General features: G+C 33.7%; 2 protein-coding genes across 3 annotated transcripts in view; one reads left to right on the top strand and one right to left on the bottom strand.

Annotated features, from left to right (window-relative positions):
• LOC149802952 (NFU1 iron-sulfur cluster scaffold homolog, mitochondrial-like) overlaps positions 1-20805 on the bottom strand; it is a 46751-nt gene extending 25946 nt beyond the window's left edge. The window contains exons 1-4 of the mRNA XM_089952464.1: positions 20667-20805; positions 15310-15431; positions 3503-3638; positions 163-229 (exon numbers count right to left, since the gene is read on the bottom strand). Of these exons, the coding sequence (XP_089808590.1) occupies positions 163-229; positions 3503-3638; positions 15310-15431; positions 20667-20731 (390 nt within the window). The 5' untranslated portion in view covers positions 20732-20805. The remainder of the gene's footprint in view (positions 1-162; positions 230-3502; positions 3639-15309; positions 15432-20666) is intronic.
• Positions 20806-20815: 10 nt separating this feature from the next.
• Positions 20816-26760, top strand: LOC149802951 (UPF0728 protein-like). Of its 2 annotated transcripts, none has more exons than XM_089952465.1 (4): positions 20816-20959; positions 22245-22348; positions 23852-23971; positions 25155-26760. In XM_089952465.1, exons 2-4 carry the CDS (start codon positions 22255-22257, stop codon positions 25217-25219), a joined length of 279 nt encoding a protein of 92 aa, XP_089808591.1. In that variant the 5' UTR covers positions 20816-20959; positions 22245-22254; the 3' UTR covers positions 25220-26760. The 2 variants fall into 2 exon arrangements, with proteins under 2 accessions (XP_089808591.1, XP_089808593.1); XM_089952467.1 differs by lacking the exon at positions 20816-20959 and adding an exon at positions 21010-21136.
• The last annotated feature ends 1199 nt before the right edge of the window (positions 26761-27959 follow it).

Raw genomic sequence — 27959 nt, 5'->3', positions numbered from 1 at the left:
AGCACATTATAATATTAAAATGTAAGTTTACAAGTTAATCTCAAACAGCTCTAATATTAAAGAGCTAAATAAAAATGTATGGGGAAAATATGAAATAACAAGCCATGACCTTGACTTTGAAGACAAGATCCTCGATGTGGTTCACAACACAGAAGTTCTTACTTTAGTTATTGTGATGAATTCCACTCCAAAAAATACACCTTTAATGCCTTCAATTCGAAATAATTGCCTGAAACAAAAGAGGACATGGATTACTTAATTTGCACAAAGATGGTCAATTATGCAAATGCACTGAAAATAAACATAATGCAATCAAGTCTATTAAAATATATTTCAACCATGGTAGCCATACCATACATCTACACCATTTTAACTTGTGGCTGGTGTAGAAAAATCTTTCTCCCAGACTGCATATCCTCATCAGTGTAGATAAAGTGAATAATGACATTGATAAAATATAGTGCCAGGGTATATGGAGGATTAACTCATCAGTGTCATTTTATCGCTAACTTTGGAGGTGAACAAACCACTTAATAGTCATATGATTGGTCAATTATGTGACTGATTGTTTAATAGACTGGTCACATCCCTTTTTTGAACAGCTGTAACCACCAGGCTTATTGAACCATTTGTTAATACTGGTATACTGAGATTAATTTGTTCCAACCCTTCAATTTAGTACAGGTCAAAACTTAGTATCAAGCAATAGGGTATGATTAAGGTATTCTCAGCAATGCTAGTAACTGTAGGCCCCCCCACAAATGAGGACATGGATTACTTAATTTGACAAATTTTGTCTGGGCTTTGTGGTTTTGCTTGTACATAATTATGTGCATTTGTGTTGTTGTAGTTGTTTTTGTTGTAGATTTAACTCCATTTTTCAGTAAACACAAAAACTGGCTGCCAGAATATCTAGTGGAGGAAGAACACAAGAAAACATCAGTAAGTACCATTGACCTATGGGAAGCTACTGCCAAACTTTCTCACATACCAATACTGGCTGAGCCTAAGACTTGAACCCAAGTGAACAGAAGTGGGATGGCAGACACCAGTAAAGGCAGGCACTTTAGACCACTCTACACCCAGGGCACTGCGCATTTTTGCATACATATGTCATGCATATGTTTGCACAGTGCTCAAGGTAGGTCTTCATAAGTTGGGATCCGATTGGTATGTAGACATTCAAAGTGGCTTTCAAATTGTAGGGCAGGCTGGATGGTTAGGAACTGATGTGTGGGGGATACTGATTATTCATGGATAAGCAAATACAGTAGCCTGATGTCCAGGACAAGTGCTTTTTACCAACGTAAAAGTCAGTTGGTGTACATTTCTCAAATTGGTTTTACAGTGTTTATCATTTGATCCTCTTGAATGACATTTGTGAATATTAAAAGATGGATAAAATTATACTGATAGAGTTATATCCACACTGTCAGTTGTTTTACCATTTCAACCAGTATTGGTGAAGCTAAGTGCAGTGATTTATATAAACACCAATCCATTATCATGTGGTTATTATTTATGCAGATGGATCACTAAAACCCTGGTGTCACTAATCCACTGGAACAGTGAAAACTAGCACCTGTTGCTATCACAACCGATATGAAGTGGTCACAAGCTAGCATTCCCTTTAATGGCTGACTGACCTTTTTGTTGTACTAACTGAGCACCTACCAGCATCCTGCACTTGATTTTGTACAATAAATGCTTGCAAATGGACAAGCGTCAAACCATTCATCCAGTTATCAAGTAAATTAGTGTGATTATTCTCAAAAGTCTCTGCACACACTGAACTAGCCTGATGTACTGCCCCCAAGCACTGATTTCATTAATGACAATAATAAAAAGTGTACAGTCTCATGCCAACACTGACCAGTTGGAAAAAGTAACATTTGCAAAACTCCATGATTAATCCAGTATTATAATAATCAATGTGTTTTAATATTTATATAATTGTTGTTGATAAACATTCAATGCATTATTTGGTGACAATTGTAAATATGCATTTTAGTTATTATAGGGCCTTTCATTGTAGTATTCATGACAGAAATTAAATGATAGGAGAGAGCACAATTGCAAATATTTATTAAAGAACAAATAAAGTACCAGAAATGGTGGGAAAATGAGCACAAATGACTGAAGTATGACTCCAGAGGGACTGGGAAGTTGTGCAGTTTCTGTACAGAGTTTTCAGAGATTTACTAAAAAGCACTGGGTACTTCATTCATGAGTATAGTTGGTTAAATACAGTTGTCATTGTTTTGAGTTGATGTTAATGAATAATAATGTTGAATTGGAAAATGATCTGCCTTCTGTCTGATTTTAGCTCGAGCTATGATTAAAGCAGAATCAGTACAAGTTAAATTTTGGTGATCCAGTGACTTTGTGAAAAAAATCTTAATTACAAGCCTTGTCACTGCTCACATCAGCAGCTAATCAAAACACTTGACTGTGTAAAAAAATCAGTGCTACTAAGAACAAGCATTACACCTTTTGACTGGCTAATGGAATCAGTGTTGCAATCAGCCATGACTAACCTTATTTACTGAGATAGTAGAGAACTGCCAATTTGGATAACTCTTTAATTTCATTCAGCTAAGCCAAATGTTATCAATTACTGAAGGGCACCTGACTATCTTTAGTGTCAGTCTCATTAATGAGCTAATCAAATAAGATATGAACTTGTTTAAAAGTTGACTCAAACAGCAAGCAACAAAGATCCTGACATGCTGTAGCATAATACACTGGCAGATCAGGTTCTTTGTTGTTTGTTCTTCTGATTACTCCAGTCAAACTGCAGAGACCCAGATCTGCTGGCACACTATGCAAAGGCATATCTAATCTGTGCAGTTTACAGTTGGACTCGACTTATAAGCAACTACACAGGGAAGGTAAAAATCTTTCCTTAATAACTGATGATTCCATATATTCTGTTAAATATCTGTATAGCCTATAGGAATTAACCTACAAGAATTACAGTAATTATAGGGTGTAATATTTATATGACAAAATATATATTCAGCCCAATTTAGAAATAGATATAACTCTCCATGTGTATAAATCAATATGTATAAAATCAGTCACCACATTTTGTTATTACTTTAAAATGGCAGTACACTATTTATGGCATTAACATGGCCAAATGAAACTTTCTGGTGATTGCTGAATTTATGACATAATTAGTGCAGACTATGGATCAATACCACATCAGGCTTTCCTTGTCAAATATAACTGATTCAAGGTGATCCTGGATGAAGTTCCTTAAAAAACTAATGTTACATCAACTGACGTATATTTGTATATCTTAACAGATCTTTGTTGTGTGCAATTTGACCCAACTAAGTATCTATGATAAGAGCATGATGAATAAGCAAACACTACTTGCCTATACATTTAATAAGTAATTCTGTATTTGTACGGACCCTTAGCCTTTTAAAAACACCAATTTTTCCAAACATAATTATTCAACTTTTCCCAGATGTCTTAAGTCAGGACTGCTAACCTTGCCAATGGAGAGCTGAGTGCTGACTGAGGATTGGGGAAATCGACTGTGCCCTGTTCAAGCAGCTGTACACCTGGGATGAATTTCAGGCTATTGGGATTGGGTGTGTCCTGCACCTGTATAAACATGCTGCGAGCTGAAATAGAACAGCAGAGGTTAGACTGCCTGAAATTAGCTGTGGTCATTATTACAACTCTATGGTCTTAAAATAAGTAATGACAAGAGTGAGAAGCAGCAAGCTTGGTAAAATTCAACAAATAATCTATGTCCCGAGAATATAAAGTGAAAATGTAAAAAGAACTTATGGAATTGTGAATTAAATCCCCCACAATCCTAGAATTACTAACACAAATCCTAATGAATAATGTGTATATGATTTGGATTTTTAACGTAGCTTTTAATAATTTTTCAGTCATATTGCAACGATGTCTGCAGTGTGACAGTTTATAGTGATGGGGCATCATGCTGCAGACATGAAGCATGATATCCCACCCAGTCACATTATCCTGACACCAGGCCAACCAGTCCTAACACAAAGCCCTTAATGCTGAGTGCCAAGTGAGGCAGCCGTTAGTACCATTTTTATGTCTTTGGTATGACTCGACAGGAGAATCGAACCCACGATCTCCCGCATCTGAAGCAGACACTCTAACCTAATGAATAAAGTTCTGAATAAACTTTAGTGATCTTCAAATAATTTCCAATGCTGAAGGTGTTGATGTGCTTGTAGTTGCAGGTAGTCTCTAATGTACTAATGTACCAATGGTCTGAATTGTATTGATGTGTCAACAGTCTTTTGTTGAATCACAGTAATATAATCCAAGGTTTCCTTGTCTGAATTCATTAATAATTCTCAGTTAATGTCCATTTCCATGACTATTATAGAGCACTTTGTATTTCCTGAAAATAAAAAACAATTTCACCCTAATCAAAATCTGAATACAACAAAAGAATAGCTTGGATGAGGGTCATAAGTTCATTGTTCTAGAAGAATCTAAGTTATAATTATTAGGTCAGTTACTAAAACCATAACAAAGCATGTGACAGTCATCACACAGACCAGGTCTAGCTAGATACAAATACAAATATCCTTTACTCAGCTTAAGATAATGATCCTAATATTTATCCTTCACTTAGAAAAAAGGTCAACAATGTTGTTTACAAGACTGTCACTGATTTTAGAGAAGGCCAGCTACTAGATACATTTTACATTACCCACAGAATATAATGAAATAATAAAATATAAATAAACAAATTATGCAAATTAAATATACATAACATGTTTTTAGAACTTTAATGGTAGTTGGCTTTAAGAATTTTCTTCAACCTTAAGATTATTTTCTTACATATGTTCATGCAGTGATCTGTGTATTCTGTAAGATCACTGTAACAGGTTATTTAATAAGCTGCAAGTTTTATAATTTCTTTCCAAATTTTCAAGCAACTGACCCTCGTTTATACTGTAAACATCTCTAGTGTTGCCCATAAGCTATTTTAGGATGGCATCATGCCATAATGTTTTATTTCCAAACCACACTGTTTTACATTCCACCATGCCTTTTTTAAAAAAAACTATTTGCTATTTTTGGGTTGGAAAATGCTCCTTTTGTCAAAATACACTTGCTTATGTTAGTAATATAATTTCTATGATAATAAGTGTCATATCCATTTCTTTGTTTTGAATGCTCGAGACAGTGTGTCTAACCAATGAACAGCACTATGCTACTGAGAAGATATGATTAAAGGGATTATCTTACCAACCTGAAAGGCCCTTTTCTTTTCCCCGATAAACAAAAACAGTTGATTAAGTGCTGTTGATAATTTGTATGGTTGTAAGCAGCAATACATGTGCCCATTGTGTCCAATGATTAACACCATGTGATGATGCATAAAGAAGTCATTGTTTATTTAAACTGCTTGCAGTAGCATGTCCACTCAATGAACAGCATTAGACATGTCAAGTAGATATCATTACATTTTTTTCCACTTGAATTGTTGTTGCAGCCTATAGTTTGAATGATAATAGTGAAATTGAGGCTGTACTGGTGAATACGTGTCCTTAGATGTGTAGATACCTTCTAAACCATTCTGGAATGTGATCACTTGACCCTCATCCAGGAATCTGTTTTGTGTCTCAAGTTACTGTATAACCTTTGTTTATAGAGAAATTAGTCAGTCGGACTTCTAAACACTGGGACGTAAGGTGTTCATTTTGTTTGTGACCAGTTTGGAGTCATATTTTAAGTTTTATTCAAATTATTTGGATTCATAAAGATAATTTTTTTTCCTGGAAATATTTTAGTGCTCATAAAGAATTCTTGGACAAAGACATTTCTTTAAATTTTATTCAGAAATTTAAACACTGGAATATTGTTTGTGAATAAGCAAAGAACTGTAGACACAAATGTACTATAAAGGCTATAGCATACATCATTGCCTTCCATTTTGGATTTTTTTGTCTGGACTCGAACTCAAATTTCATCAGAACATTTCATTACTAGGACTATTAAAATTTAATTCGTGGATTAATCTTGGATTATTTTTGGATGTGATTCTTAAAACCTAAGTTCTTATTTTTCATTTTTCCAGTGTTTTTTCCAGGGAGATACATTATTTGTTAAATTTTTTCAAAGCTTGTTGTTTTCACTCTTTCTTCTGTTACTGTTTATTAGAACCTGAACACATAAAATAAGAGGGAGAAAATGACAATATGAAAGGCACACTTTCAAAAGGCACTGAACAAACCAGACCCATCAGTTACAAACTTGAAGCCAGAAGCAGAAGAGGACATGGACATCAGTCTGGTGGACATCTCTGAGACATAAGCCAGATATGCCATATAATCCCTCAGAAAGGTGAGGACAGCAACTGCCCAGAAAAGCTTAGGTCAGAAGATACAGAAACCCCAATGATCATCAAGAGAAATTTTGCTAAAGATAGGGGAAGGAAAAGATACCTGTCAAATGGAAAACTGAAATCATCATCAAATTACCAAAAAAAGTATGACATTGTGGGTTGTAACAACTTGAGGCATAATCAGCAAAGTCTTCTGCAGAGTCATACTCAAGAAGATCACCATCACAACTGAGCTCCTCACCCGAAAGGAACAAGCTGGTTTCAGGAAAGGAAAATCCTGCATTGACCAGATTTACACACATATAATCTACAGCAGATAATTGAATCGAACAGTACAATCTTTATAGACTTTGAAAAGGTTTTAGACAGTCTTCACCATGACTTTCTTTGGAAAATACTAGTCTGATGGTACATCCCACTTAAAATTGTAAACATCATCATGTTCTGTAAAGTCATCTGTGACAAAACACCTCACATACTGCTTTAACATCAACAGATATAAAACAAGGCTCCATCCTTGCAACTTTCCTTTTTGCCCTTGCCATCGACTGGCTGATGAAAGAAATAACTGGATAGCAAAAGAAGTAATAGGTGGACTCTCAACTCATTCCTGGAAGTCCTTGTTTATGCTGACGACACTGCACTGTTTTCAAGTTTAAATTTAGATAGGCAAGAAAAGATATAAATTCATTGAGACAGCCATAAAGACAGTGTTTTATCTACCCCCGCGTCATATATGCATACTTTTCCAATTTGACACACAAAAATAGTCACCAGTATGTAAATTGATGCACCAGAATATTACATTTTACTCATCAACAAAAAACAAAGGTTCGGTCTAAAAATCATCGTTAGTAGATAAATTAACGCACCCCAATATTATATTTTGTTGATTAAAACAAAATTAAGGTTTAGTCTAACTATTTTAATGGCTAGATTACAACTCTCCCAAATGGAAAACATGCGCACATCAGTTTCTTGTGCTAATGTTGTCATAACACATAGGGTTAAAACTGAGTGTGGAGCCTGGAGCTGACTGTAATGCTAAAACCGCATAATCACCATACCCAAGAAAGAGGTGGAAAATAAACACATGATTCTCACAAGAAACTATTATTTTATGCGCACCTTTGTCACTCAATGAAGCAACAATTTCCATTCACTCAATTTTATGCCTTGCGTTGTTCCAATATACTATCAGCATTTGATTGAAAATGGCATCCAAGGCAAAAAAAATAAAACAGATCCAAAACAAATTATCTTTTGGACTGCATTTATGACCAACCGATGATAACAGTAGAAGTCTTGCTAGTATTTTAAAACTAGGTGTCCAGGAATCCTATTTTTGGAAAAAAAAACAGGAGTCCCACCAGCAAAAGGTGCAGTCCCCTACCAGAAGCATAACGGGTCCTACCTGAAGTGGCTAAATTTCCAGATGATTAGAACTTCTTTACAACAATGACATGTAACTCTTGTTTGTCCGTTAAAGTGAGAGTGAATTATGTCAGGCCATGGAAATGTCTTACTCCATGCACTAAGCAAAGCATCACACATAGTGTTCCATGTGAAATATCAGTTCTAGCACTCTTTTGAATCTCATTACAATCTTCGTCAATTTGCCCCAAAATACTTATCCAAATTTGCAAACAGCTTTTTGTCTAACTCTCAACATTCTTGATTTTGAGGTAACATGCACTGCTTATTCAGCTACACATGGAAATGAACACAATAATGAAAAGTAAAGTTGTTTATTTGATGTACTCTTATACAAAAGTACACCACTAGGTCTTTCTGCCTCTGAATTCAGCCATTGTAAATATCAGTACATTTTCCCACCACTCTGCAGCTAGTTAAGTCTTTGAACCTGCCGCCAAGCTATTGGGTTATGTTCTTCAGATGTACTCTTACAAAGACAATATGTACATCTGGAGATCTTTCAGCCACTAAATTTTCTCACTGTAAATATCAGCACAGCTAAAATGATCATTTGATCAACACACTTTCCCATTCAGCAGATGGTTGAAGCGGGACTGACAAGTCCTTGAATTTGCCGTCTGGCAAATGTGTGCATATGGAGGACACCTGTATAAATGATCTTCTGCATCCCAAGTTTAAAAAAATTGTGTCCAAATATGCATGATTAAGCGTTTCCAAGACCTCTGACTGTATTGTTATCGAACTGGTGGAACCTTCATCATCCAAACATGAGGTAACAGTTACTCATAAGATAAAACATAGTTCATGCAGGAATGGATGAAAACACTGCTTGCAACATTTTCAAAAAGAAGTTAAGTCGAGTGAAGAATGTGGCAGTTAAGACATCTTTTACAAAAACATTCTTCCAAACAAGACAGAGCAGTGAAAGTGCAAGTGTGTACATTGGCTGAGTTTGGAAGACATCCCTTGTTTTAAAATACAAATATCTTCTTAACAAAATACCTGACTTAGCGGCTGAAGAAGTTGAAAAATTCTGCCAACCAGTATGACTCGGCTACTACCTGTTCAGAGTTACTGGAGCACCTATCAAACAATGTTGAGGAAAGTCTTATACATGACATACAAAATTCGTCATTTGTGACAGTAATGGCAGATGAAAGCACTGACATAGCCAAAAGTAAATGCCTTGTCATATATGCTCGAATTATGTCTGATGACATAAAACCTTCAACAAGATTTTTAACAAATATATAATGTTCAGATGCTTCTGGTAAGAGAATTTACTTATTGGCTTTACAATAACTAATACTTTTGTTGTGTATTTAAACAATGTAACTATATTTTAAAAACTACTGAAAACTGATCAACGGCTAGAATAAGACTCATAAGTTTGGATTTTGACTGTATTTTGCCTTGATGAGTCAAATGACTTACATGAAGCCATTTGTAGATAAAACACTGTAAAGATACCAATTTTTTTAAGTAAAATGTTTCTTGATGATACTTGGAAGAACTACTACTACCTTTCAAATCCAGCCCTCCCAGATTAAAACGTTTTAGCTAAAAAGCCAAAAGCTATCTGCCTACCTAGGTGAAAGAATGATCTCCCCTTGATACCAAGACTGGTGTCAAATCCTGTCATCAGTTACTGCAACAGTGGACAGTATGCTCTCAACATGTAAGTAGCTGCATCTATTAAGTGAAAACTGAGGGATGAAGAGACTATTCCATATGCATTGAATGTAGTTGGCCTTTGCCGGACAAAAAGTACACCAGTACATTAACCAGCCTAGGATATGTTGAACAAGGAAATGGATTTGTCAGTGGGACACCACTTTAGAAAATCCCACTAAAGAATACAAATGTTTGGGAACTTGGTTCCACCATGTCATTAGAAAGAAGTCACCACGGTGGAGTTGTTGGACAGAATGAGAACTCTATTCCCATTTAGGTTCTCTAGCCACCAATGAAAGACTTTCAGAATGGTTTTCATCTCAAGAATGTTGATATGTAAATAATCATCCTGAGGGGCCCCACTCCACTGGCATCAGGAAATGATAGGAGACTTGCCTCCCCCCCCCAATCCTGTGTTTGTATCTGTACAGATCGACACTGCCATATGTTGTAACTGCTGAGGAATTGCCAAAATGAGTCTATTGAGGTTTCCCAACCTTCCAGATGAAACCTCATTCTGCAGATTGTGTAAGTTGGTTCAATGGTCAAAGGTTTGAACTCCATTTAAATCAAAGAATCACTGCAACTGGTGCCCAGGACTAAAACCTCTACTGTGGCATTGAGCAAACGTAACAGGAAAAGGAATTTTCTAGCAGATGGATTGTTCCATATAGCCAAGAATCCACCACAGTACTAATTTGATTCTTGTTCCTAAGGGAGACATACTTTATTTACTTCAATGTTGAGTTCTGGACATGGATGACCGAAATCTTAAATTGGTATGAGTTCACAGATATCCTTGTTGACAAGGAAACTGAGAATAAGGAGGAAGGTAACAAGTGACATTATGTATTGCTCCAACCTGCTGCTTTGTGGCCTGTTGTATTGGAAGGCAAATCACAGAACTTTTGGAAGTCATGCAAGTGGGGATGTCAAGTCATGCCTCTTGCAAGTCCATACTTAATGGGTCCACATGTCATCAAGGCAAATCTTTCCCATTCTGCAGCAAAGACTGGAGCCTCCCCCACCCCCAAGCTGTTGACCCAATGAGACCTGAAGGAGGACCATAGAGAAAGATACGAAGGAATGTAACCTAGCATGGAACACTGTCACACATAGGGCTGCAGACTGGCAGCAGTGACTCTCACTGAAACCTAATGTGTCACCCGTGGCACAAGGGATGAAGCATGTATCAAGATTAATACATCTTTACTCTAGAGCAGATATTATACCCCACCTTTATTCCTCTGAACCAACTTTTATGGCATTGAATACTGCTTACTATTTAAAGTATTTATTTTGATTTATTTTGTTTACATAAATGTTGCTTGGTTTATTACTTCATTCCTTCTTTCATTTAATGATCTTAATTTATGTTTATGTATCATGTACAGTGTAATGCGAGGTTTCTTTGATATGAATGGAGATGCTATTTTACTTGAAGTTAAAACTCAACAGCATTCTAGATGGTCATTCTTAGGATAGAAACTAATTGTTGACAATTTTATTCCTGCGGGGCTTTTTTTTAGTGTTGTTGTAGGGGTCAAAATCATAAATTTAAATGAATAATATTTAAACGTACTATTTACTGAAAAATATTTTCATTTTTTAGTATTACATTTTCTTTTTTATTCATTTGAAAGTGAGGGACTCATGAGTTTATGCCAGGGACTCTTAGAAAAAGGCATAGAACTCCTGAGTGCCAGGAGTTGAGAGTCCAGTACATCCTGAAACTCTCTTGACAATCCTGATAAAGTATGTCAATTTCAAAATTATTCCAATATTATTTCCCTAAGAAGATGTAAACATCTAGCGCAAAAGCACAGTGGCTTTATAATATGTATGTAGTAGTTCTTAGCCTATGTGTATTTTACATATATTTGCAACAATTATGGAATTCAAATCTTGAAAATATGTAATTCTGTATTATTAGGTAGAGTTTCAATGAGGGATTGTAGCCAGTTATCTTCCCTTCAAACCTATAGGTGCCAGCATGAAACAAAGTGGTCCAAGATTATTTCCAGTATATATTTCCTGATCAATAAACAAGCAAAAAAAGATAGCATCTTCATCTTGCTTTACAAAATGTCTCAATCGGATGGATTATGGATGTTATCATCGGTGAGAGACGATTTAAAAAAGACAAGTAGTTATCTGGGTGAAAAAAATGAGTTAACTGATAGATAAGTAAATATCAGGCATAATCGGTGATATTGTAGTTGCAAATGGAAAATCACATTTTCTCAAATCTGCATAAAAATAAAATACTCATTTTCATATAATTAACTATGGTTCTTTTTTGAAAATATTTTTCAACAGATTCATATCTTTAAAATCAAATAATTCATGGATGACTCAGCGATTTAATCTGAATAATTCTTTAGATAGTTACTTGGTACGATAATTTAGTAAATGTTTGACTTCCTTAGAAAATATTTTAGCTGTTTAGTTTGGAAATATACAAGATTCTCGTTAAATATTTTTTTACATTAAACATATATCTGATACATTATTATGGTAATATCATCTCTGCATTATATGCAACTGTAAATGTGTTTTTTTCCCTAGGTTGGAGGTGTATGACAATAAGTTTATCAAAGATGTCATCCTAGACCAGTATTTTTATAAGTCATATAAGTGAAAAAAATTATTTTATCCAAACAACCTATACATAAAATATTACCTGGAAGGAAAAAAGGAGAGAATTATCATGGTCTAAATAAAGTTTTATTGTTCTTGGTGTGTTAAATTCAGTTTGCAATGACAGTTTGAGACAAGATTTAAAACATTACATTGGATTTTGTTGCAATAAAACATATGGTGCAATATTGGGGATTGTTATTGACTACCACACATACAAACATCTGTTCCTTTTTTAACCAGTTATTTAACTGAGTCCTGGCTATTTTGACAGAGGTAATTATTGTAAATGCATACAAAGTCTATCTACCTCTTTGTGACCATATATTTCACTTTTGTTGACCAAATAAAGGCAATTATTTTCTTTTAGTTTAAAGTTTAAATAAGAAATCTTTCTTACACTTGTTTTGCATAAATTGTCTTATGAGTGAATAAAAATAATAAGATAATAAATTGTACATTTTGTATTTACTTATAAAGTCTTTTCTTCTTTCTTTCACCACTCCAGCGGCCCAGTGGCTAGGGCATCTACTCTGGATGCAGGAGGCTGTGGGTTTGATCCCTGGCTGAGTCATACCAAAGATTTAATAAATGGTTCTAACAGCTACCTCGCTTGGTGTTCAGCATTAAGAGGTTAGTGTTAGGACTAGTCAGCCTGGTATCAGGATAATCTGACTGGGTGGGACATCATGTTACATGTCTGCGACATGATGCCCCAGTGCTAGGCATCACTATAAACTGCCACACTGCAGACATCATAGCGATATGACTGAAAAATTGTTAAAGCTAGATTAAAGATCCAGTGTTCCATTTGTAACCATTGTTTAAGTGATTTTCTTTAGGCCACACTAATCACAGTTTTATTAAAGCCACACTAATCAACGGATACTTACAAAATGAAGTGAACAGTATTAAGATTTTATATATAATAGGTTCACACTAAAGGTTTCAACATAAGGAGACCAAAAGTGGTAAAATATATTATTTTAATTAAACTGAAAATAAGACAACCGTCGATTTTAGTGTCTTATTATGTTAACATATATATTTGATACACCAAATAATAAAATAATATTATTCTTCATTGATAGGAGTATTATTGTAGTTTTGACAATTATTTATCACTCGATTTGTCAACAAAACTCAGAGGATGACCTAATATCTGGACCGGGTTTTTCTGTGGCTCCACCTGTTGGAAAGATAACTGGCTACGATCCCTCATTTTATACCAGGTATAAGCTGTCATCTGTAAATCTGCATAAATACAAGCTATCCGATTAATGTTTTCTATTCTTATAACATGAACATAGAAATTATACCCAAACTTATGACTTTACTACTTGCAATGAAAGTTCTGTATACCATTTATAAAATGCACTAAAGACCATAAATTCTAGAACACGTTTATTGTACTTAAATTTTTCTCCTAAAGGTATGTATTCAGTTTAATCAATTAATAATAATAATAATAAACAACTGTTAATAATATTTCTTCTTCTAATTATTATTACACTGCTTCCTCAATAACTCGTGAACAGATAACTTGTGAACCAGCTTTCCCCAATTTTTTTCCTAGAAAATATAAAAAAACATGACACTTATTTGTTGAATGTGAAGAAATTAGGGATCAAAAATGATAAACAAAACCCTGATATATTCCTCATATTATCTTCAAAAACAGCAGTGTCGGAAAATTTTAAACAACATCATAAAATAATTAACTTTAATAAGTCATATATTTTTGTCCTTTTATAATAAAAAAATTCTCAATATACTTAATTAAAATAACAATATTAGATGAAATTTTAATCAGTGGCAATGTCTCTAATGCCTACTGGTGGCACCACTTTAAGAAATGAAAACCAATGAAATAAATTTTGTTCAGTGAACAAAGTTTCAGTTACAAGTTTTAATCATGTTTCAGTGTAATCATCATGAAGGTGACATGCCTCTTGCATTAAGATGTGAAAAATGTCAGCTACAGTCACAGCTTTGTCTGCAAGTGTTCTGCAAGAACCTAATTAACTGCTGTGTTTTGATATATTTGTGGATGTACTTGCTGAATTTATACACTCAATTCAAAGAAGACCTGCTTCATATTATCACGTTAATTATGTTGTTTGTATCAAATCAAATGAAAGAGGTGAAATACAATACAAATTTTAAATACATGCAAGTCCTACTTGTCAAAGAGCTAGCAATTACAGTCATGTGTCAGGTCAACTCATTTCAATTGAACACTCAAACACTTTATAAATATTATATTAAGTAACAGAATCAAACTACCTTAAATTATCCTAGTCATTCATAATCAACGACAGCAAGGCAACCAAGCAAAAGCAGTACCTGTAAAGCTGTTTGATACACATGCTCCAGGATGAGCAGAAGTTTCAAATTACTTGCAAAACGTTCACAACATCATTATTTAACTAATAAAATAATTTTTTTTAAAATTCCAGTCTGAACATTGATGGCTGTTTCACAAAAGAAATATCTTTAGTATCTTGATAAAGGAATCTTATTTTACTGTGCAAAACCAGGGATGCAATATACAATAGTTTGATATGTGTTGAAACTTCTGTAACTCATATTTTTCAGAATCTTTCAGACTACAGTGATTGGATTATCTTAAAATAAAGGTAATTTATAACAAAAAGTGAACAGTTTCATCAGAAAAAGCTATTTTTTGACAATTATTCCCAATCCTTTGCAAAACAAGTATTCAGCCATCAAACAGTGCCACTACCCCCTGATCTTCATGATGTCTAGCCAGGATGGCACCCCCTTCTTCATTTTTAGAGGTGCCTCTGTAACTCACACCCTTGCTTATCATGCAGTCTGTTTTTGGACCCACAGTAGGTGATATATTGAGCGAAAGGTATGTTGTTATTATTAAATATTATTACATCAAGCTGAATACTACAATGCATAAAAACGACAACCCATCAAAATGATAAATGAAGGTGCTCTCTTGATAGGTGATTACCATTGTCTTTAGGAGAAATGATGCCTTCTTTCTAAGTAAATGACTTTAATCATACCTAGCATACTTTTAATATAAAGGTATAGAACATGAGTAACAGTTACATGTACTGTATGTTGTAATATTACAATGATAGGTCAATGAATAACTGGCAAGACTACAGTGAAGTACTTTCTTCGTTTTTTCTGGGGGTAGATGAATAATAATAAGTTTGAACCTGTTTGCTCCTGAAGGTGATTTTTCAAAAAAGGGATAAGAAAGTTTGATTTCTTGTTTCTGTTTGAGATAACTGTTGACATGCTGGTACATGGCAGCTGCAATCCGTTTTGTAGCCTGCTCCTGAAATTTGAAGAAAAAATGGGCAGAAAGTATTATTCAGTTGAAATAAGTTTGTGTCATCTGAAAATCAAATTAAATTTGTGGGTATCATGGTTTTGTTACAAATTCATATTTGTGGATACTTAATTCTGTTAATCTGTCATTGAAAATATAAAGGATAAATACTGAGCAAATATGTATCTCTCAAGAAAGTTATACTGTCATTCACTTCCATGCATTTTTGAGCAAACAGGCTTTATGCATACTGCAGTAACTAGATTAATTAAGAAAGTCATTCATTCCTATCATTTAGCATAAATGTCGAGATCTGAATAAAGAAAATATGCAGAGGTCTTGCTAGGATTTTAAAACTAAGAGTTCAGGACTCTATTTTGGTAAAAACAAGAGTCTCACTAAAAAAAAAGTTGCAATCCCATAAGCATATAGGGTATATCTGAAGTGACCAAAATTCCAGATAAGAAGAACCAATGGTTGTCATTAAGTTTGATTTCTACAAATTCTTTATACCACTGAAATATAGCTCTATTTTGTCCATTAGAATGAGACAAATTTTGTCAATTCCACGAAAGACCTGATTCCAATCACTAAGCCAAGCATTACACACTTCCTTACATTTGACTTCTGTTCCATCTGAACTATCAGTTCTAGCCACTTCAACACTCTTCCTAATCTCATTATAATCTTTGTCAATTTGCCATTTGACCCCAAAATACTTATCCAAATTTTGCAGACAGCATTTGTCTAAGTTTCGACATGCCTTGATTTCGAGGTCACACACACTACTTATTCTGCTACACTAGGAAATAAACATAATTATGAAAGTTGTTGTTGTTGTTGTTGTTGTAGGGTTTAACGCCATTTTTCAGCACTCAATAGACTATACATGGCGGCCAGTATTAATGGTGGAGGAAGAACCCGGGAAATCCCCGGAAAGAACCACCGACCCTCGAGAAGCTACTGGCAAGCTTTCTCACATACCTGCATTGATAATAATGAAAGTTAAATTTGTTCAGCTGATGTGCTCTTATAATGACCACATGTGCATCTCTGGGTTATTTCTGCCTCTGAATTCAGTCACTGTAAATATCAACACATTTTCGCACCACTCAACAGCAAGTTAAAGTCTTTGAACTTGCCCTCCCAGCTATTGTGTTGTTTTCTTTTGATGTACTCTTATAATGACAACACATACACCTAGACCTTTCAGTCACTGAATTCTGTCATTGTAAATATTACCACAGCTAAAATGATCACTTGATCAACACATTTTCACACCCAGCAGGTGGAAGAAACAGGAATGGCAAGCCTTTGAATTTGCCACCCAGCTACTGCGCATGTACAGAGGAATCCTGCATGATTTTCTGCATCACAGATAAAAAATTTTACCCAAATACGCGTGCTTAGGCATTTTTAAAACCTCTGAGATGCATACATCCTTTTGCATATACAGATAAATCTATCAAAAGCAGCCGCATTTGGAAAACGGTAAAACTGGCCTTTGTACACAGCTGACCTCTGTGCATAGATTCACCTATTAAAATGAGTTTTTATACAAATACCATTCAGCAAAAATTATAATAACTATTATTATTTTTTAATCAAGATTGTTTTGTGTGCATAATTCATCAAAATATAAAAATTCCTGTATATGTTGTTCTGTCCCAAATTTGTTCTGCACAATATCACTATCCAGCTCACATTAATCCATCCTATAAATTAAATCATCACTGACTAAAAATAATCACTGATCTTACTTTGTTTTGTGCACAGTAACAAAATAATAACTTCACTACTAACTGGCAGCTTACATATGACTGCAAATCAGAGAACTTTTTCATTCGCCAGCTGATCATGCTTAAAAAATTATATCTGGATTAGCCAGTTACTGGATGGATTTGTAGAGCTAATCATGAAGGAAAAACAAATCATACCAAGTGACAAAATTTTCAAAGAATATTCCTTTGATACCTTCTGACACTTGACCCTGTCTATCATGCAATAAAAGATACAAGTAACTTCCAAACTATCCACTTTACACTTGACCCTCAATCTCAGGCTGACATTTGCATCTGTTCCATGGAAGAATTACATATCTGTTTACAAATATCCACTCAGTCTTAAATTCTTGAATGCAAAATTCTCTACTGCATTAGTGAAAAGCAACGGCACAAATATCTCGGGGCCAAAAAACAATTGGCTCAAAAGTTACTAGTTACATTTCTCACAGCAAATTAAACTAAATTTAATATAATGATTATTAACATTATTTTCTTTATAAACTGAGATAGCATGTATTACAATCATTTTTATTTCATACAGCAGCAAGTGAGCCAACAATCTTTCCCCCAAAGTTATGTGTGCCGCAAAAACACTCTTCACTCACATGGTAGCAAATTTTGTATTTAAGGATTTGTTATGTATATTTAAATTGTGCACCTAACTTTTGTCCATGATTGTTAACTTAGATAATATAGACAAGATTTAATTACTTATTATTTTTATAGCCTCATGGTGCACAAAAAATTAAAGGGTAAGAAGAAAAACATGAATTACAGTAATAAGAGCTATAAGATTATAGTCTTATAATTCAGTAAAATGCTTAATAAACTACCACTTATTTTTTTTTTACTGTCTGAAAGTTCTGTATAAAACGGCAGTCAAAAAGAATTCTAAATTACTCTGAAACAACCCCTTGTAAAATATACATACAGCAAAAGGTGCAAGAAACTTTATACCACTGTTAATCATAATTTCTTTTTTTCTGATTAAACATTACTCATAAACACAATGAAGCATTAATGTTGATATATGACTGAATCATATCATTGTTTGCAAACTAATCATCACAACCAAGAACATGTATGGCTCCATGCATGGCATATGAGTGCATGTTATCTCAAAGAGGGATTTTCTTAACTACTTTCTAAATCCATTACAATAATCCATTGACAGGAATGCAAATTTATGGTTTTATTATGAGCCTTTTTACTTGTAGTAATGTCATGCATTTGGTTAAATAGTATTTGCTTTACCGCTTTTATTTGTATTTTCACAAAATGAATGTCAAAACACATCCTTACAAAGTTTCAGTGTTTTTAGAATTCCATAACATAGCATTGTCACATGATGATGTGTTTCTGACTTAAACAATTACATTTTTAATCTAAATCACATAATATTTAGACTTTGCTTTCTATAAATTATGTATTTTCCTTAATCTATTTGTGGAACCATTTACGAAAATAGACAATCTAATGAAGTATCATTTCCTAAACACAGCAATGTTCACCATTATAGGTTCACTCAAGGTTTCAAATTGATTTTATAAAGAAAATAACATAAACATGGCAATTAAATACTTCATTTAAAAAAATTTAAATTAGAAAGTGCTTTACAACAATTAAGTATCAAAACAGAAGCTGGTATGTTTTCATCAAATGGTAGGCTTAACTTGCAGAAATAGAGCAGTGACAACTTATTCGGTAAAGGGTTAAAAGTCATTCAGCTATTAAAAGACATGTCTGTGAATGTGCAAGAGTTTGTTTGCTGGCACATTTGGTATTAACAATGCTTAGAATACACCTTGGGCTATAGCACTACAGTGAGAACTTCCTGACTATAGTGAAGAGCATCTCAAAAGTCATAAACTATTGTAAATCGCTGTACAACTAAACAAAGAAAAATCACAGGGCAATGTCGTTATTGCTTTCCTAACAGAAAAATACAAGTTTAGATGTTTTTGGCGACTTAGTCGCCCCCTCTGCCTGGTAGTATGACCCCTGTATGTGTGTGTGGATAGATGAATACATGAAAAAAGGTTAGAATGCAGATATAGTTATGAACAAATTAAATTCATGTTACTTTAGTTGGACTTTACTTACTCTGAAGTCTTTGTTCTAATAAACTGACAATTTCAAACAATCAAATAGATGTTTTTCAAGCTCTGTTGAACATTTCACCAGGCATAATATGAAGGAAACTGGGAATGCCAAATATGGTTAAAAGAGAGATAAGAAGGTTTATGTAGACTTAACAAATTCCATGACTTTTCCAACTCTTTTCCTGGTCCATTTAACAAAACTGAGAACCACAATACCTTGAAATGATACAGCTAATCCCATCACAATTTTGTCACGTCTGAAACAGGTTTTTTAATCGGGGCTATGCTCTCGATGAGGTTAGCAGTTATCAAATTTTTGAATTCCACTGTCAGAAATACCATGACTTCAAAAAACTTTGTAAGATTTCAAGAAATCATACGACTTTCAAGGTCCTTGAAATTTATTTTTTAAATTCCAAAACTTTTCCAGGATTCCAGTACCTGCAGGAATCCTGTGATAAGTTTTTTCAATAAAACAAAGCTCTCAAAACACTTTTTTTAATATTACAATATTTTTATTTGTTTCATTGATGATACTTATCACCTTTTTAACTGATTTTGGCATTCCCGGCCTCCATTGCATTTCAACCAACTAAAATGTAGTTCAACAAAACTTGCCAACACATTCATTTGCTTGTGTGAAAAATTGAATTTATTTGAAAAAGGTCCAACTAAAGTCACATGACTTCAATTTGTTATAAAAGTGTTGATATGTGCTACCAAGTGTGAGACATTCCTTTCAATTTGACCTCTCATTCCCCCGTCAGTCGACTGGGGAAAATTCTATACAACACCATATTTAGGCTGTAAGACGTGGAACCCAAATCATAAATATCAAGGGAGATGTCTTACATTGTAGGACTATGTTAGAGCAGGACAGACAGTGTACAGTATCAGTACGGGTCATAATGAGACACCTCTGTCACGCAGTATGTTTTTTATTTTCTTTCCAACTCAGACTATTCCTTTTTGACAACATTATGTTCGCGTCAGCCACATGTCATCTTTGTTACAAAGATCTAAATGTATATTTCATTTTTTTTATATCAAACTTTGGGCGAGTTAAACATGATAGTCCAAGTTGCAAATTTCCAAATGTTAGTACTACATGTAAGACATAGCACATTTTGATTTTGTTATGACGCCCAAAACATAAATATCAGCGTCAGGTCTTACAGGTAGGACTATCCAAATGTATGTTTTTGCCAAACTCGGGACAAAACTGAAAATAACATTTTTTAACCTTACGTGTATCATACGTTTTCGACGTAACATTGAAAACAAGACACTTGTAAGCATATAATATATATCATTAGATATGATCATATTCAGTAAAATTAATATACTGCACTTACAAACAGCTTTGACATTTCGCAAAATTCACCCTGAACAGACGACGTAGTAACACCCGCGAAGCCATTTTGTTCTACTGCAGTCTGGTTGAGAAAACGCGTTTACAAATTGAAATATAACTCAAATTCGTCAACCAAACTGCTCTTCGAGAGCTTCTCAAGTTTTCGGACGACCAAACAGAAATGTCCAATGTAATCCAAATGTGTGTTTACTTCCTGGAAACACGGCGCTGCTGGCTAATTCTATGGAGTCTCTCAATTTAAATCACTTTTAAAGATTTATTTGCCAATTTAAGGTATACAAGGATAAACGCGTACGAAAAAACATGTACACAAACTATTTTGGCTGACTCAGATCTATGGCTGATTTGATTGTGACTTAAACATTATTTATTTGCTGAAGTCATCATGGAAAGTTCATAAAATCAAACAAGACATACTTTAAGGATAGAGGTTTCTGGCTGATGTGAATAGTGAGGGCATATGATCGCACACATTGAAACGTCATAATGAGATATTACATCTATATTTTACATGCAATATTGCAATAATGCCAAACAGTAAATAGTCTTGCATGGGGGGGGGGGGGGCAAAATATGAATATGTAGACTTTGGTGGGACGGGTAGGTGAATAAGTTTTTACTTGTAAGTAAGTAACAAAATAATTCTGCACCAGAGATAAAACAGATTAATGTTTAGACTCAAGTAGTGATTAAACCAATCTTTTGGTTGCAATTATGTACTTTTTGGCCGTCTTGAAAATCTCATTGATCTAATATGAATTGTATGGGGTTACCTAGTAATATAGAAGTTATATCTATATTATGGGGAAAAGTTCCTGTTACTCAGTTTATGATGGTAACATATTTTGTACAGTAAATGATGTTATATAAAGTCTTTAATTCTAATCATAGAGAGAAAACTAAGCCTAATGAATAGGTCAGTTTTCTTAAATAACACAATAATACAGTTGTATGAAACATCTGTTCTATCTATCTGTAAATACGCTGACGCAGTCACACTTGACTGTTAAGCAATGGGTGGTGCTTGGTCAAAGATAAAGTGAAGATGGAAGTGATAGGACAGTCAGAAGAGTAATGATCGGATAGGCAGAAATAAATAAAAGAGTGTCAGTGTACATTTTCTGTTGCACTACTTGAAGTTATATTTTTGAAATTGTTGAGTTAATTTTTCTTTGTTCAAAGTATAAATATTTTATTTAACAAGTAATGAGAAATACTGGGCTTTGTTATACTTTGTTTAAAATACCACATAGTCATTGGGCCAATTTATTTAAGAAATCAATTCATAACTTCAGATATTATTTTATAATGATTCTTCTAATTTGAGTGATAGGTTGCAATTTTAGTTTTTGGAAGAGATGGTACAACTTCAAGTAACAAATAATTTTCTGAACTTGCTTAGTGAACACTGGCATTTGTAACAGTTTATTATTAGTGTTTATGATATGCTTATAGTATAGACCAACTATATATTCTATATACATATCATATATATTAATGACAATTATAACAAATCATGGTGTGTTTTTAATTTTAAAAGGCCAATGATTACTTTCAGAGATTTTAAAATGCCTGTCAACGCAAGAGTGTTGATCCACCATGGTCCCTATGAAGCATGTGGTATTGTAGATCACAGACAACCACGACTGGAGGGTCTAAAATGTAAGTAATTAAAAGTATCATAAAGAAAAGAAATGTTCAGGTCACAGACAGACACAAACAAGAAATAACACTCCATGTAAAGGGCACAGACAGAGTGGTCGTGATAGTCACAAGTTGATCGTAACTATGAATAGGCTTGGTAGAGCATATCCAATGAGTGCTTTCTTCTACTATATTTTTAATTTCACGTCAAAACTTTCTACACCATAATATCAGTAAGTCCTGTGCATAGTCTAGTGTTTTTCTTTAACAGGGAACACAGTGTCCCCTGCACACTGGATCTGAGATAGAATATTGTTATTGTTGATTAGTAGCATTGTAATGTTACAACCACCTTGCCAACATAATCACTCATGTCAATATCATAAAAAGTTACTAATTTATCATATTTTCTATACTTTTGGTTGGGATTCAATGTCAAATAATTTTGGGCATTCCGCTTGAATTAAAGCATCAACCAGGATTGAGCCAGCATTGAAGTTGACCATGCAGTCTACAGAATCAAGTACCTTACATGCTTCCATGTAATGTAATATTCATCCCCATCACCTATATTTGACTTGCAAAATTTTTATCACAAAATTGTAATGTTGATGAAAAAAATGTGGTCACAGCCTGAAAAGTGATACCTATATCTCACCATGTGTATGGCATATGGAATCTTCTACATGCCATCTAACTAATGCATAGTAATGTAAGTGATTTACAACAATCATTTTCCATCATATTTGTGTTAGTTGTGTTATTTAAAAAAGCAAAAGACAACATTTATAAGAATGCTCATCCATCCTAAATACATCTATAGTGTATGCTGAGGTGGTCATGTAGGTGTATTTACTCAAATATTTTGTTGTTTGAAAATTTAATACTAATATAGTTTAACCAAAGTTTATTGAATCCTGATTAATAAATGCTCTGCACCTTAACTGTCATCGAGAAACATTCAGATGAATAATTTTAATTGTTATGGACTTCTACAGTGGTGGCCAGGTATGAAACTGGGTGAAGAAAGAAACTTGTTAGGTCTGATTGTTGCAATATAGGCTAATACAAATTATTTCAACATATGTAGTTTTCACTGTGACATCACATCACATGACATTCAATCCAGTTTGTTCTGGATCACACCTTTCAGTTGACCTGGTCCAAAAATGTCCATGTACTTTAACACTGAATTTGGCTAGATGTGTATGACCGGGCTTGTAAATAAATAACCTTCCAAAGGAATATGGATGTAGGAGGATCCAGATAAAGTGAACTATCACCATTTAAAGATTATCACCATTTAAAGATACATGTAATTGTATTCTAAAAAACAACACCCATTACTGAAATATACAGTACTGAATGCATATATGACCTGTATGACTTTTACTATAGCTCACTTCCCATTCCTATTTTAGGTGATTTATTTTCATTTTCCACGTATCAAGACATATAAGTTCTTTATATTCCTTGTATTTTGCAGCTCAACTCTTCTAACTTTTTCACTGTTTTTACTAGGTATGCTTACTGGAGATGGACACACTGTAGAAACAGTTGAGATTGAAGACTTGAATAGAGTGGAACTGTGGGTAAATGGAGAGAAAATCTTCACCTGTGACATCAGAAATTTGGACTATGGTATCTCATGTTATTCACTTTAATTTTAAAGGCAGTAAAATTCAAAGAGCTATATAATTTTTTGTGGACATTTTTAGCCTTTGGAGGTTATATAAAAGACATGATTATTTATTCATTTAATAAGCAACACATAAAAGAGAGGTCTTAATACACAAGAAGGGGGGTAATCCAAGGAAACTGTCACATTACAAACAAAGACAGAAAGATTACCAGAGCAACTGTAATTGTCTGCCATTGCAAAGTCCCCACAGAATTTTATTAAATATTCAGGTAAAAAATCTCCCTCCCCATTGCAAACTGTACCCAACCCCAGAAAATTGACCCAGAAGTCCTCATGCAAAATCCATAACATATATGATGCATTTTCCTGCTGTAATTGCATTTGTAAAGTTTGGCCAGAAAATATTTTATAATGTGATTGCAATTGAAAATTGTGTATATCTGACCTCAGAACCATCCCAGGAACCAAGGGTGATACCACTTGTGCAGATAGATTCCATATGGCAACATAACTAAAAAGTTGTCTCAATTTTCTCACAGTATTTTAAGAGATGTGGTAACACAGAAGACCAGACAGAAATCGGTAGACAGATAGATGGGGGGGGGTTGCAATATCCCGTGATGCTTTTTTTAAATAAAAAAATAAGATGATAAAAAGAGAACAAAAATCAGACACATACACACACACACACACACACACATACACACAAACAGAGGAGAAGGAGGAGGAAAATCCATTATACAACTGCAGATCTGGAGTTAACACTTAGCCTGTAGTGCAAATTAAAAAAGCTTTAAGTACAAGAGCTGGTATTATGGTTTCCTCACCATCATTTTACTTACTTCTTTCTTACTGTGAATACAAATACTAGAAAACAGGTACAGACAGTTGAGAAAGCATGAACTGGTAAAGCAACACATCCAATATAAGCCCAGAGATTTTTACTTTAAAGATTCAGACATTTTACATGTTCTCTATTCAGTGTTCGTTAATGTTGTTTCCCAAGGATAATATAAGGAAAACTGTATTTGTATGCATACCTGTATGTGTTAACCATTGCCTAATTCTAAATTGTTAACAAAATCCAAGAATCACTTTTGCTAATTAGTCTGTATCAAATGATTTCCTTCAGCATATTCTCTTTTTTCTTTCATACATAAATGTGAACACTTTTTTTTCCAGGCAGTGATGGAGAATTGGACCCATTATGCAAAGAAGCATTACAAAGTGTTAGAAAAGCTTATTGAGAGAGAGAGAGAGGAAACATTATTAACTGGATTATGTTGATTTTATGTATTTTATATAATATATTGGTACAATTATATGTCTACTTTTATTAGAAATTCTGGTATTACTAGTTCTAAATTTTCCACCTTTTATAGAAATATATTTTTAGTAATTATTTACAGTGTTCTTATCTTGCATTGCCAGTGATTCATATTTATTAATTTACCATAATTGTGATTTTCATTATGTCATGATTACTTTTGGTACTGAATTCAAATAATGGCTGTACATTTCCTACTATAGTAACAATTAGATATACATCAAAAGCTTTTACTGTATCTATTTACACTACACAGATTACATAGAAAACTGTATATATTTACACTATACAGATTATGTAGAAAATTGTATCTATTTACACAAAATAAATTGCAAATGCTATTATTGATAACTTTTCAAGAGCAATAGTAACCAACAATAATCAAATCAGTTTTGATCTTTTGTGATTCAAAATATTTGTTTTCCTGTTATTTGAGAAGATAATTCACTGCATTAAATAGTCTGTAATTTGTCAAGGGAAAACAGGAAAGCCAATTTTTTTAAGATTTCTTTTCTGCCCATTCAGGAAACTAACTAATCAGGAGATAGAGATAAAAAAAATTGTAAAGAATATTTTATATTATTGACTTTCATACAAAAGAACATTAATTACATTTCTTTAGAGATGGCAAACATATGTTACATGCTCATCAATACTTAAAAATGTATACAAGTTATGCACCAAGAATCAAAGTTATATATATATATATATATATATATATATATATATATATATATATATATATATATATATAACAGAGCCTCTGTACTATGACCTTGAACTGTGACCTACATGTAATAACTATAAATCAAATGAACTCTACATTAACCCATTGGGAGTGAACCCTTAATAAAATATGCAGTTTATATGGTAATTATAATGCCATCTTACATTCATAAAATTTAGTTGCATAATACAAAGTATAGCATTAGGTTGTTCTTACCACTTTGTATTGCTTTCTGGAGCAAGTGTCATCAGAAAGTAATCAGAAGTGACAAAGAACAACTTTTTTGCTCTCTCAAAGGTAGAGAATACAATATAAACTCAATTATAAGTCGAGTACAACTTCAAACTTCACAGACCCAGATCTGCCGACGCATAATGCACAGGTAGATCTGGTTCTCTGCAGTTTGTTAGGAGTAGCCAGTAGAACAAACACCTTAGATCCTGATATGTGGGCACATTATACAACATTGACTCGACTTATAAGCAAATATTTACAGTGCATATAAGAAGATATCAGAAAATATGATTAAGGTTTATGTCCAACATAAAACATGTACTTAAGTATCCAATAGTAAAAGGCCAAGAGAATTGCACTGATATGAATTGTGTAGTGAGGACATTTATTTACATTATGAATACACAAACAATCTAATCAGTACAAAATGATAATGTAATGACTATATATTAGATTATTTAAACAGAATGAAAAAGTGAAATAAACAAATCTACATTTCACTGAAGTCTTTATTTTGTTTGATAATTTATACCTGACTTGCAACTATTAAACTGCACAATAAGTTTAATATGTCTTTAATTTAAAAGGAGGTACATAGTAAGTGATTCTATTATGAACTGAATAAAGATAATACCTTTTCCAGAGACTGTTTATAAATACTGATTAATTAACTTTTGTTTGATATACTTGACAACATGATTGTTCAGGATTCATAATAAGCTATCATAAGCTCAGTTTAAGAATAATTTATTCAGTTTGAAGAGCAGTATCAGAATATGTCAAGACTCAGTAAGAGTACTTTGACTGGCACATACTATGTCTGTCCATATTTAACAGCCGTCTTTGCATATAACTGAAATTTGGTTGCAGAAACTATTTTTCTTCTTTCAGTCAGTGACCTGACCTGCAACATTTTCAAACCCAAAATACAAAGGCTTCTTCCATACCCCAAGAGCATGTTGTCCACAAAGATTGGTCCAGGTCTACGATGTAGAACTATTGTTATTATGTGGAAACCATTTTTATTCATCCAGTCACAGTGACTTTGATATTTGAGCCCCAAATCAATATGCTCCTTTCTTATTCAAGTGCAAGTCATCCACAAAGCTCAGTCAAGGTATATGACGTGCATCTAATGTTATTGTGTGGAAACAGTAACAGTGACCTTGAATCTTTTGTATTTTGATCTCAAATTCAATAGGCTTTTTCCATACCCCAAGTGCAAGTCATCCTTTATGTGTGGTCCAGGTAAGTTATGCAGAACTACTTATGTTATTGTGTGGAAACCATTTTTCTTCTCTCATTCACAGTTATATTGGTCTGCAAGCGATCCACAGTATTTTGTAATTGTTGATGGTGGAGAACTACAGTTATTGTTCAAAAATCATTTGATTCCTTTTAGCCTTTGACCTTTACCTTTGACTATTTGACCCCAAAACTCAATATGGTTTTTTTACCATAGTTGCAAGCCATCCACAAAGTTTAGTAACTCTATTTGATGGAGAACACTAGTTACTGTACAGAAATAAATTTCTTATTTCATTGTGCTTGACATTTGACCTTTTTTCTCTGGAATCAAAAAGCTTCTTTACACCAGATGCAAGCCATAAATTCTGGTGACTAGTTGGTAGAAAACTCAAGTTATTGTACAGAAACCATTTCTCTTCTTTTAGCAACAGTGACCGTGACCTTTGAGCTT

The sequence above is a fragment of the Sinohyriopsis cumingii genome, chromosome 3 (genome assembly GCF_028554795.1).
Source record: "Sinohyriopsis cumingii isolate HCF-2022 chromosome 3, ASM2855479v2, whole genome shotgun sequence".
Classification (NCBI taxonomy): Eukaryota; Metazoa; Mollusca; class Bivalvia; order Unionida; family Unionidae; genus Sinohyriopsis; species Sinohyriopsis cumingii.
Note: the sequence above shows the minus strand (reverse complement) of the source record. Positions and strands in the feature narration are given on the sequence as shown.

What these genes read in the sequence shown, in the direction of transcription:
- LOC149802951 (XM_089952465.1), top strand. Translation starts at nt 22,255, where the DNA reads ATGCCTGTCAACGCAAGAGTGTTGATCCACCATGGTCCCTATGAAGCA. An exon ending in ACGACTGGAGGGTCTAAAAT is followed by an intron (nt 22,349 to 23,851) that starts GTAAGTAATTAA and finishes TGTTTTTACTAG; the next exon opens with GTATGCTTACTGGAGATGGA. An exon ending in CATCAGAAATTTGGACTATG is followed by an intron (nt 23,972 to 25,154) that starts GTATCTCATGTT and finishes TTTTTTTTCCAG; the next exon opens with GCAGTGATGGAGAATTGGAC.